The 13,082-nt window shown below is 36.2% G+C and overlaps 1 protein-coding gene across 5 annotated transcripts in view; it reads left to right on the forward strand.

The window, feature by feature from the left end:
• Positions 1-11,162, forward strand: part of SBF2 (SET binding factor 2) — a 255,137-nt gene extending 243,975 nt beyond the window's left edge. For all 5 annotated transcript variants that reach the window (XM_055722192.1, XM_055722188.1, XM_055722190.1 and 2 more), the window contains 5 exons: positions 3,568-3,672; positions 5,089-5,282; positions 5,713-5,800; positions 8,139-8,270; positions 8,568-11,162. In XM_055722192.1, coding sequence (XP_055578167.1) covers positions 3,568-3,672; positions 5,089-5,282; positions 5,713-5,800; positions 8,139-8,270; positions 8,568-8,666 — 618 coding nt within the window. In that variant the 3' untranslated portion in view covers positions 8,667-11,162. The remainder of the gene's footprint in view (positions 1-3,567; positions 3,673-5,088; positions 5,283-5,712; positions 5,801-8,138; positions 8,271-8,567) is intronic.
• The last annotated feature ends 1,920 nt before the right edge of the window (positions 11,163-13,082 follow it).

Raw genomic sequence — 13,082 nt, forward strand, 5'->3', positions numbered from 1 at the left:
ATATTGCAGTGCTTGGAAAAGTGGGGTATGCTGTGAGTCCCCGAACTTCCCTGATTCAAAGGTGATTTTTAGCAAAATCTTAAGGCAGGAAATTTCTGAATGGGTTTGAATCCTTGAGGATAGACTTGCTTTTGCTGGAGGGTTAGCTTTATTCTGGCACATTCCTCAAATTTCTTTTGGTCCATTCCTTCCAATCATAACTGATCAAACACAGGAGCAATGCCTAATTTTATTTTTTTTAAAAAAAAAATCACTTCTAAAACTCCCCTGGACTCAAAATAAAATAGCCAGAACTTCTCAACTTCACAAATGCAAAGAAAGAGCAGTCTCTCAGCAGGGCTCATATCAGGATTTTTTTAGTGAAAAAAGAGAGCTTTCCTATCAGGTAACTAGAGGCCAGAAGTACATCAGGAGTATAGCAACAATGTTCTTCTGCATTTCTTCCTGGAGTACATGCCAAACTATCCAAATCCACAACTGTGAGAAACTGCTATGTAACAGGGAAATTAGCCATATTACATTCTAAAGGGTCAGGTTTTTTGGAGTTTAAATGTTATTTGTGAATTAGATTATAGTAATAAAAGATAGCATTGGAGAGGAGCTTTTGAAAAACTTTGAAGAGGTTGTATAAAGGTTACAAAAATATTCTTCTAAGTTTATAAAGCAAAGTGAACTTTCTGTTAGAACAAGTTGTTAATTTAGGGTTATTGCTGATTTAGGAGAAAGACCTCTCTTTAATCATAAATCCATTGAGAATGTGTTGGTATCCAAAAAATCTTTGAACTGAGACCATATTTAGCAATGGTAAATTACTAGGGAAGATTGATTCTCCCTTAGTTTATAATGACAAGCCCAAATTTGTTTGTTCAAAAGATATTTTTCAAATGAAAACTAGATAGTGCGCTTCAGGATGGTCCTATTCTTGCAAATAAGCAGTAATGACTGAACATTAGATGACGATTGCTCAGGGAGAGACTGGCAAAGTGAAAGGTGCCACCTCAGGATGCCAGTCACCCAAATTAACTCTGCCATAACTACGCACTGTGAAGAACTAAAGCTGTATAAGGGGTAAATGAATGACCAGCAAAACAATAAAAATAGCGCTTCTGATTGTGAGCCATTTTCTAACGTCCAGTTACGTGCTAAAAAGGCTGATCTGTCAAAATGGACCCTAGGCCAAAAAGCTTATTGCAAATACCGAACACCTAGTCACATACAACTTACTGCACGCACAAGCGTGAACACTTGACAGAAGCAGCAGTTTGATCACTGGATGTATTCAGCACCTTTCCGTTTGAAGTCAAAGTCTCAGAAGCCTTCTAGCCCAAGAGCTGGAAGAGGAAATGCTGACAAGGAAGGACTTCCAAAACCAGGGTGCTCTGTCACAGTCAGGACAGTTCACTTTGTCCAGTGTCTGTTGAGTGTGCACGCAAAAGAGGTGATGGGTCTCCACAGTTCTGGAGTGTCTGCAGAGTTAACTCCTGTCTGTACCATTCAAAGCAGATTACTTAGCAGATAAGCCTTTTGAAAGGCACAGTAATGCTAATTGCTTGTAATTACTAATATCAGGAAATGGATGTCCATACAATTGTACTTGTTACAACCTTTCTTTTGTTATGTATTGACTTCTGCTCCCACAAGCCTAGGCAACAGGGGAGATGAATCAGGACAGATGTAAGGATTTTTTTCTTTTAAGGAAATGCAGTTATTCATAGGCTATTCCACACACGGAAGGAAATTTGACATTTTTAGTAAAAATTAAAACTGAAGGGGCAAGAGTAAGTCTTAGTGATTTACTGCCATGTAAGTTTTTTACATGGAGTTTATTAAAGGAGAATTTATCCCTAACTTTTCAAGTTATGTATAGGAAATTGTTGAAAGTTTTTCATTTTGAGTTCTGGAAGCACTACTCATTGTGGAGCCAAAAAATCAGGAATGTGACCCAGTTGCTAAGTAACAAGTTCCAGTTACTTCCAGATTCTGCAGGGAAAGACTCATAGTCAGAAGGCAAGACTAGGGCAGAAAGAGTGATCAGATTAAAACCTGACTAACTTTTAGCACTAAAGAGCTTGCTTTTCAGCAATTTGGAAAGCCTTTTACATAAAAGGTCGGTGGTAAACTGATTCAGTCGTATGTATCCCATCAGGAAGCGTTTTACACTCAGCACTTTGAAAGAGGAACAAGTGATGTGGAGAAGCCTTTAGTCTGGCTTGTGTTTACCATTCCTTGGTTTTGTATCCACCTATGAAGATACCCCAAACAAAACTGTCCCAATTTTATTTCTTGGCAGGAAGAGTGCCCCATAATATGTAATGTATATGTGGCTTTCAACTACCTTCAGTATTTAAAACGTATGGTTTGATTCTTGCTATTAAGCCAGGTTTCCTATATTTAGTTTTATTTCTGAGTTTTCTAATTTACCTTCAGCAAGGAAGAGTTCCTAAAAATACTTGTTCCTGATACACCATCAAATACTGGCTTTTTTATTTTCACTTCAGAGTTCAAAATTTAGTTCAGGCGTTAGTCTCCCGATCAAAATGTTTTCTTACCCTAAAAATACATTAACTTTCTGAAAGTCTTTCAATCAATAACAGTTTCCTGAAGAACTTGTCGTTCTAAAAGACCAACAGGAGTTGAAGAATATTCATGAAATTTACTTTAATCATTTGGTATAGTAGAAGTAAATAAAGTCAGAGACTTACTATCTCTACTTAGAAAATAAATGTCTTGGGGTTTAGTTGGCTTTTATATAGTATGGGAATTCTCTGTCCTATGGCAATTTTTAGTTCCATCATCAATTCATAATTGGATTTGCAAATTTTTTAATTTGATTTCATTAAGATGCAGGTTTTCCTAACAATATAGTTGTTGAAAGTAAGCATGGCAAGGAATATGGACTGCACATCAAAGTAACGGCATGTATCGATGAGTGTTCACAAGTAAATATTAATGAAATGGCCTCTTTTTATTCAACTTTGCATGCACTGTCTTATTACCAGGAAATAACCCTAACTGGAGGTTATCAACTTAGGTCATATTCCCAAGTTCCACAACAAGAACATGTTGTTACAGTTTGGCATCCAAACTGAATAAATCTTTCTGTTTCATTTCCTTCTTTTATTACAGCTTTGTATCACATTTTATAAACCAGGGTAAATGTTAATATTGGCAGCGTACAATGTTGGTGTCACAGCACAGAGTTTGTTCTTTGTAAATATTATCATAAAATATAGCCTAGCCTTATCATTGTGTTTCTGTTATGGCAATTGGTGTTGAATTTTGTGCGTTTGGGAGAACCGGCAGAGAACTGAAAGCCTAATGGCTCCTCCAACCTGTGACATGCATGAGCAATGTGGCCGATGCTGTACTTGGTTGACTTGAACTCCTGAGCCTGGTTGGTATCAGTTTATAGCTGGTTTGACATAGGTTGTTTTTTTTACTGGGCAACACGGCCTAAAAGTTCCCTGTGTAAAAAATGTGGACTAGGAAATGGTTATCTAAAAATGATTGCCTGAAAGTTATCAGTTGGAAATGTTTATCCTTAAGAAAACCCGTTATTTGTTACAGGAAATCGAAAGGTTGGAAAGTAAATTAAATCAGAGCCCAGAAAGGTGGCAGCTTATGTGGGAAAGGGTCAAAATGAATCTAAAGGATGACACCAGACAAGACAATGTAAGTAATAAAAGAGTTCATCCAATAGATATAATTCCATTCCTGCTGTATAGGCTACCTGGGGCTCTGACAAGATCACTGTATTTCTTGGAGTAAAATACTGCTTTTGAAAAATTGAGTATGTTGTTCTAACCCATGATACTGGCTCTGTATTTCTGCATGTAGGAAAATATATTTAGATTTGTGCTTTTTATCTAGTTGCTTTTCCAGAGTAGATTAAGGCATACGGAGAAAACGAGCGTGAGCATTTTACTAATACACAAATATATGACTTGATATATTTAAAAGATTCTTGAAGTACAAAAAAACCTCAGTCCCTGAAAGTAACCAGAAGGACGTCACAGACTTTCAGAGATGAGTAAAGGTATTTCCATGTCTAAATGGAATTTTGGAATTGTAAATTGTGGTAAAGGTAGGAAGTGTTCACGCTTCTGTTTCCAGTTCTTGACTGTGGTAAAAAGAATAGCTGACAACATAGATATTTTCTAAGTCAAAGGCTGCCTCTCTGCTGTCTGCATACATTAGGAAGAACGTTTAGATACTGCTTTTTGTGAGCTTTCCCTCTAAACCTGGCAGAGTGAGTTACCAGCTCCAGACTGTACCCGAACTCTTCAGCTTCATGCGCTTGTTCACACTTGCCAGCCTCCATGCAGTGGTTATTCCACAGCACTACTTTCTTATTAGTCCCTTGCTCTCAGGAAAGCAATATGCTTTATGTCTGTCAGAGTCATTCACCCTAGACAAATTTGAGATTTAAAAAGTTTTATCCTAACAAAGAAGAGGATTTTTCTTATTGAATTGGAAGCAGAAAAGACAATGCAAGTCTAAATATACCTGTTATCAGTCGCCTGTCCTAGCTGTTATTTAAGGATTCTCAGGTAAGTGCAATAACTTAAGGGTCAACTCCAAAGAACTCGTCTGTAGGACGCTGTCATTTAGACTAAGACCAAATTCAGGTTCCCTCTTGTTCCAGATTGTTGAGATTCTACTAAAGTGATTTGGGCCTATAAATAGCTCTTGGAAACAGCACTCGTTTTTCCTTTCCTCCCTTCCTTTCCTTCCCTGTGAAATTAGGGAAGCTTACTGTATCCAGGTGTCTGACTAATTCTAGATGCTCCTGAGAAAGCAAGGGAGGCATTGTTCAAGATGATGTCACTGGAATATGCAAGGCCTTTCTGAAGTACGGATTTCTCACACCGTGTGAACCCTCCTGCTTAAGAACTGCATTGAGTTGCCATCCCTCTGACTGCTTTTTCTGAGGCAGCACTGCTGACTTGTATTATGAAGATTTTTTTGGGCCTCATAGTCATTCACAATTTACATGTTGTACCACATATTACCAATATAATGTTGAGACAGTCTTATGCTGTAAGACATATTGCATTACCTTTTTTATTTGATTTTCATCTTATTTAGCTCCGAAGACATCCCTCTGGCTCCTCTGGGATGATGGCAGCCAATCTGCATTCCTATCAAAAGAGGTCTTTGTTGGAAATACCTGATAGTGGGCTGGGTGAGGAACAGAGTGCAAGCATCTCTCCCTCTAATGGAGTAGACAGAAGAACAACTACACTATACAATCATTTCACATCAAAGAACGATGAAAATAGGTAAACTGAATAATCATAGAGGATTTGTGAACCTTGTATTACATTGGTATAAGTCTCTGCCTTAGGGAAAGAGCATGAGATTTTTCATATGCCCAGAATGCTTTGGGACGACTTTATTCCTTCTTTGCAGTTTTGATTACATTTAGTTGTCTCAGTGGGGGTGGGCCTCTATCTCTCATCAGTATCTTTCAATTTTCCCCTTGATATGCACAAGCAAATTGTAGCTGCACATTTAATGCATCCAAAGTACTGCAATGGTGTTTATCAGTGTATCACAGTTACCAGTAACTAAGCTATTGTTTTAAAACTGATTTGGTTTACTGCAGTAGAAGAATTGTCGTATATGTATGTAGTCATTTTGGGGCTCTCATGTATCACCAGTATTCATATCATGGAATCACGTGCCATTTGTATTTTCTGTACCTTTCAGATCTTTTGAAGGTACGCTATACAAAAGAGGAGCTTTACTAAAAGGTTGGAAACCTCGCTGGTTTGTGCTGGATGTGACAAAGCACCAGGTAAAACCTTTTCACATAGTGGATTTTTTTTAGGACTAGTTTGCTGGGGGGTTATTTAATGAATTTGTATAGATTGGTTGTACAAATAATACTAGTAATGATTATTTGCAGATGTGATGTCTCTGTTACATCATTGTATCTTGTAGCTGATACAGATGTCTGAATGGACACAGGTTTTTTTAGTATTTTGGGTTTTTTTTAAATAGTGATAACATCTAGCTTGTAATCCTAAAAGACCTCTTGGGCTGGAAGTCATGCATTATTCTTTGGGCCCAAACATTTTTTTGCCTGCTTCATACCTCAGGAAAAAAAAGCCAGGTAGTGCCTGAGAACATTTTCTGGGCATTGTGGAATATGAGCAATTTTTTGAAGCACTGCTAGCTCTAGAACATCGTTAAGCAATTAAGTGGTGAGCATAATTTGCCCTTTAATATAACCTTTTTAATTTCCAAAAAAACTAAAAACTCTTTCTGAACTAGAGAGTAAAAAACTTAGAAGGTATTTCCTAGAGTGCAATTGGGATGCTGAGAGCTAATATGGTAACTGATAGCAAGTTTAATTCAGGCATTCATGTTAAAACTCTAGTAGTTATTGTATGCTCAGTGTGTATTTTAGAGCCTCTTTGTTCCTCAAGCACTTGGCCATGAGCATTTTTTCTTTTCAAATGAAAGGGCATTATATACTCTGGAAAATCATAATCTGAACTGCTTCAGCAGAAAAATCCATTTACTTCACTTGACATATTAGTAGTGGTTTTCTGTCACCTATATTTGAGAAAGCTGACCTCGAGTCTCTGTATGAAAGTCTTTTCAAGTATGGAGAACAGAATCACAGATCACTCTGAAATCAGTTTGAATTTTGCAAATGACTTAAAATGAGTTAAAATTTAATCTCAGATGTATTTCTAAAAGTCCTGAAATGCCAGGTTCCTGATGGAACAGTAATTTCAGGTGCCATATATAGGAGTACGTTAAATTAGTCATAGTGATGTAAATTTAATAGGAAAATTATTCATAACTATTCTGACAAATCATTATCACAAATCAAGGATCACTAAAACCAGAGGAAATCTGCTAGTGTAAATGTTTTACCCACTTTACAATGTATGCCGGAATTCTGCAGTGGAAATTTGTGGTCTTGTACTTTAAATGATGTTGGGTCGTCAAGCAGTAATCTTCATTAAGCCAAATATTCCACACAGTGTGGGTGGTAACCTCTGAGACTAATGTACACTTTTGTTTAAAAATATTAATTTATTGTAATCAATACATTTAAAATACATAATACATATAAAGACAGTCATCCTTTAAAATGCTAATTGAGGATTTCTGGATTAGTGTGGTAAAATACCAACAAATGCACTGTTCGTAATTATTCTTCCTGATACACAGGAGAAAAAGTTCATTTTGCAGAAGAAAAAGATACTTTTATATTTTCTGTATAACCAGATATTCTCCTGAGTATCATAGATGTAGGAGTAATACAGGTCAATCTCAGTTGGAATTCTGTTGTTTGACCTTTGCTGTGAAGGTTTGCTTTACTGTTTTGCATTGGTTTATGGGAAATAATTATTTACTTTTTTTAAAGTAAGTATCGGATTTTCTCTTCGGGAACTTGTTTGCGTATTGAAACTCAGTTTACAGAGTGGCTAACGTTTATATCAAAGTATCTTTGCAAGGAGGGGGAAAAAAAGCAAGCTTAGTTCAGCCACTAAGTACAGTGTAGGAAAATGTGAATTTTCTATGCAGTTTATAATTATATGAAATTATTCTTAAAACTTTTGGTGATCATTTTAAATTCTTGAAATATAGAGAATAAGTGTTCTGTTAACTCCTTGGTGAAGTAAAGCTTTTGTGTTAGTTTCAGTGCAATGAACAGTGAAGAAGTGGTTTCTGTTAGAAAAATGGATGAGGAATGCTGAATGCTAAAGACTAGGTTCTGCTTTCATCCATCACACATCCTTTGCCCAGAAGTAATGCATGACTATTTGAAGCTTCTCTGCTCTGAAACTCTGGTGACAAAATGTTCCTTCCCCAGTTCTGTGTCTGCACAGGAGGAGAGGATGGTGGAGACTTCGCTCTTACCCAGAGATGTCAAATAGAGGAATGGCCAGTTAAGGGTTACCAGCAGTCCCACCATTCTGTATATACCAAACCTATGGTTTCTGTCACTTGTGGCTTAGAAAGTTCCCATGTCTGATGTCCTCAGGTCCTAAGAATATTTGCGCCTCCCACTCTTACCACTCCATGCCCCCAGGTTGTATCCAGGAAGAGGGAAGAAGTGAAAGGTCCGTCTAAATAGCAAATTTGGATGTGTTTTTTTTTCTCTTGTGGTCTAGCTGCGATACTATGATTCTGGTGAAGATACAAGCTGTAAGGGACACATAGATCTCGCAGAAGTAGAAACTGTGATTCCTGCTTCTCCGACAATTGGAGCCCCAAAACATGCGAGTGAAAAAGCATTTTTTGATGTAAGTATATCGTCTTTACATGATGTTTATGTGAAACTTGCTTTTCTTGGTGTTTAGCCCACTACTTTCAGTCCTGCTGGAAGGTGTGAGTAAGCAAGGAGCTGTCATGCCAACTCAAGACAAAAAGTTTTCACCCACTTAGCCTCTGGCTCTCACAACAGCAGAAGTTCAAAATATATTACATTCAGACCCAATTAGTACATTGAGTATTGAGAGTTTAAAGTAAAGTTTGCAAGTTTCCTTCTCTGTTTTATGTGTTGACTTGTCTGTCTTTATGTTCTTATTTTTCCTTTGCAGTTGAAGACAAATAAACGTGTATATAATTTTTGTGCCCAAGATGCACAGAGTGCTCAACAATGGATGGACAGGATCCAGAGTTGCATTTCAGATGCTTAGAAAGGAAAAAGTTCTATAATAAAGACACGTTTAAAGCACCTCATCCTGTAAGAAGCTAAGTTCTGAAATGTTACTGACAGACAACCAGCCTTCCTTGTGTTTCAGCCGTAGCAGTTCATAATACGCTGAAGTTCCTTTTCTGTTTAATAATTATAACCACTGTAACTGTGTTGGTTTTTTTTTCCTGCAGGGAGGACTTTGAAAAATAATATTCCATTTATTCTGAATTTCCACTTTTTTCAGTACAATTCCTAGCTATAAACTGAGCTGAATTTGCACTACCATCTAATCCTGGTTTTCTCATTTCAGAGCTGTTCTGTTAGGACATCTGTCCAAAGGAAACCGTAGAAATTTTCCCTCCAACAGGAAGTGTATTTTCACTTTATTTAAATATTTAAGCAGAATGTTCTTATTTCCAAGGTAGTCATGAGTAAGTGGGAACATGTCTGCAATTCCTAAAAATAAATAAATAAATGAAGCTTGTGAGTCCAGTGACATACATATATATCAGGTTGCCAGTGTTTATGGCCAGTTGATATTTTTAAAGACCAAAAAGTGAAATTGCCTGATGCCAGACTTTCAAGTGTCTTCTCAGTGTGCAGGTCATTCTCTAATCTTGTGCTCTACTGAGTGCTTCTGCAGTGTTGTTACGGAATTTCAAATTCTAGGGATTTTCTGAAGATCCTCGCACTCTTACTTTAGATTCTGTTTGCAATTACAATGGGATAAATGAAAGAAAACTGGCTGATGCTATCCAGGAGAAACGTTCAACAACCACCTAGGAATTCAGTAGAAGAAAGATCTCTTATGTGTGAGTTGTATATGTTAATTTATATGCTGTTCTGCTCACTGTAAAGTAAAAAATAACAAACATGATAATGCACTAAACAATGAAGCAAGCACTTGCACTGAAATCTTTAAAATGCAGACATGGCAGGACTGAGGTAAGTTATTTATAGCAGAACAAAAATAGCTGGTTAACAGCATTTACAGATATCAACCATGTATATAATCAGGTTTGATGTGTTGTGATTTGATACTTTTTAAACATTTTTTGCACATGAATTGGAAGACTGTTTATAGATTTTTACATTTGATAAAATTGTGTTTGTTCAGCTTAAAATCCTGGTGAAACATTTTTAATAGCCCCAAATCAGTAGAAATTTTACAGTCTACAAATAGTGATGACATTGAGTAGAATCTGTAGGTAATAAAGCCATTGTTTTTATTTTGAAATGTTAATATGTTAAATAGCACACTAATATTACAAAGGGTTTGTATATATGATTCACTATTTTCTCATTTTTCCAGACGTTTTGCTTGTAATTTAATGTCAGCCTAACCAAACTGACTATACTTACAAGATTTTTCAGTTATTAAATTGTTTGTGGGGTTTTTATAACTAATGTATTTTGTCAAAAAGAAACATAAATTTCTCACCACACACAATAGGAAATGCAGCTGGTTTTAATGCATTTGCAATTTCAAAAGAAAAATATGAAGGATTTTTCTAGCATTTTTCAATTGACAAATTTCCACCTGTGACAATGGTGTTTGCACATTTGTATTTTTCTTTGTATATTAAGTACTTTTATATGTACTTTGTAAAATACTGATCCTGTTCTTAGGTTAAATGAAAATATACATACCACTGCTTATTTTGTAACTAGTTAATTTTAACTCTTGTATGTTATGTGATATATGTATGCTAACCATCTTGTAATAAATACACTTCTTAAGGAAAAGTAAAACCTTTCCTTTTACTGTAAAAGTGAAAAAAACAAGACCCACATGTCAGAATATTTCCACGGGCACAAGACAAATCCTTATTTACTCTGTATTAAGAATAGTGGGTGTATTAAAAAACTATGTGGTCTTTTGTATACTTGTAAATATTCTTACCTAAAAGTTGCACTTGAGCATCCTTAACTCAAACACTTGTCAACAGTAACACTAAAGACTAAAGAAATCAGAATTTAAAGCAAAATTATCATTCTAACAAGTCTCAATGTATATATAGCCTTTTCTAAAAGGCTAAATACATACAATGTTCATACTAAGTCATCGAATAATGATGTTAAATATATTTTTTTAAAAAAAATCCTATATGGTATCGCAACATAAATCAACTGCAGACTTTCACCCTGGAACATATCTCATTCATTTATATCACCTTATGCAAAAATTATCTAGTTCATAAGAAATAAAATATAAAAAATGACAAGGTCTTACTTGAGAATGTGCATCTAAATTGAATTACTGAGTGTAGTGTGGGATAGCAGAGTTAAAATGGAAAGGGAACGTGTGACGGAGGTAGGGGACTTGTGACAATTCTTGGATGCTGTGGTGCTTAGATGATAAGGTTTGCATATTGAGCTTGGCATGGATGCTAATGTTGCCTTAAATGTTGATCTCAATTTTTAGTGTCTGTATTGATGGAAAATGGACTTGAGCAACGTAACTTAAAAATACCCAAATAAAAGCTGAAATGGGATATATGATATTTGTGGTGTTTATATAAGGAATATACAACAGAATGGTAGGAATAGGCTCTTGGTCTAAAGACAAAGTTTGCGGTGTCTATGAGTGGTCTCTTCCTTACAAAATGAAGGTTCAAACAGGGACTCAGGGAAAATACGGAAAATCATAACATAAGCTACAAGGTTTGTTAGTGTGTTTGCCTTGTGACAGCAGAAAGAGAATTGGGAACAGAGAATTTGCTTGGGAAAAATTCTGTGTACAAAGGGAACCATCTTCATATTCTATGAAAATTTTCCAGAAAAAAGAACCCATCCAAGAGTTGGGAATGTGGTAAACGCATGCTCCTTCTAATGTGTCAAGTTGCTGTTACCATCCTGTGATTCGTAACATTCTTACTGTAGAAAAGAATATTATCAAAGGCTTTATAGAAGGGAAAAAGACTGCTTGTCAGGCTCTGTGCTAGTAACAAAATGCCCACGTAATAGTTGACGGGATGAACTGAGTTTAAGTTTTGAGGAGTTGCTACTGGTATGTGAGTAATCTCTCATTCCTATCTAACATGCAAGTGTTCTGTAGAAGTCCTTACTATTGATGGAACTTTAGAATTAGTATGCTAAATAATAAAGTACTTGGTGTGCCCACTTGTTGTGGGTCACTGGTTATGTAATAACACATAAACAGCTAACAGACCCAGGAACAAATGTTCAAAATTTTGTGTCACATCCCACACACATTATTTGTATCTGGTATTTTGTGAATTGCAGACATAACAAAAATGTGGCGAACTTCTCCAAATACTGTCATTTTGCCTTTTCATCCTGTAATATTCTTGGAGTATGTCTAAGTGGCTGCACCACATTTCTCATTTTTCATATTTGTGATCATCCAAATATTTTGTCTGTTCATGATTATCCTGTGGTTGCTTTGGGGACTCAGAAAACTGAAATGAATCTGCCAGTTCCCCGGTTATGCTAAAGTTCACACTGAGTATCACTGTCGCACCTACTTTCCGAGGTTTTGTCTGTATTCGATCAGTTTCTTCCCAAATTTTGGCTATTGTGCAAGCCAAGGGCAGTATTAGTATCCACATTCTCATTTAGGAAATTTCCATCTGTGGCATTTTTTCACATACATTTTTTTCTTAATTGACTGTCAAGTAAGGATGCTGCAAGTTTGCTATTGTTTCCTCTCTTTACTTACTAGTCCGGCTAGCCTCTCAAAGGAATGGATTAATAATACAAGTACTGCTGATAAGAATTGGGTTTGTGTTTCTTACTGCGTAATACAAAATCTCCAAAGACTAATTTTGCCTTTTTTTATTTCTCTGCTGTAGATCTTTCCAGTCTAAGCTGATAAGACTTTTCACCCAAAGGGACCTTCAGTTCTTTATTTTTAATTCACTAGTCTGTAAGATTATAAGAGCAAATCAGTTAAGTGTAATCAACTATGGTTACCATCTTTACCCACAATCACACTCCAATAATTAAAACCCAGATACTAACTTCTCTTCTTACCACTGACAGTTCTGGAAGTTTCTTCTTCATCACAAGACTGCCTGTCAGGAACTGAAGGGACTGAACACTGATGTCATTTCCAGTTTAGCAAGATGAAACTATGAAATAAACAAAGCTTTTAATGAGTTGAGCTTGTCATAATGCTCACCTGAGTCGTGCCTGAGAAGACAGGGAGTCTTTCTTAAACTAAGATATTTGACTTCATATGTGGCCTCCATGTGTTACTTCTGGAAAGTTCTGAAAACCCAGTTTTAGAACAAAAGGTAAAATAAAAACTGTGTTTTAAAGGCAGACTCTCCAACGTAATTTATTTGTTTATACCTTGATCTCTGTGTAGACCCTACAAACCAGGAGATGTGCTAGTGGTGGCTGAATTATAATTCCAGATTGCTAGTTATAGCTAGCCAAAATACTGTCTGTC

This window comes from Falco cherrug, chromosome 10, assembly GCF_023634085.1.
Source record: "Falco cherrug isolate bFalChe1 chromosome 10, bFalChe1.pri, whole genome shotgun sequence".
Lineage (NCBI taxonomy): Eukaryota > Metazoa > Chordata > Aves > Falconiformes > Falconidae > Falco > Falco cherrug.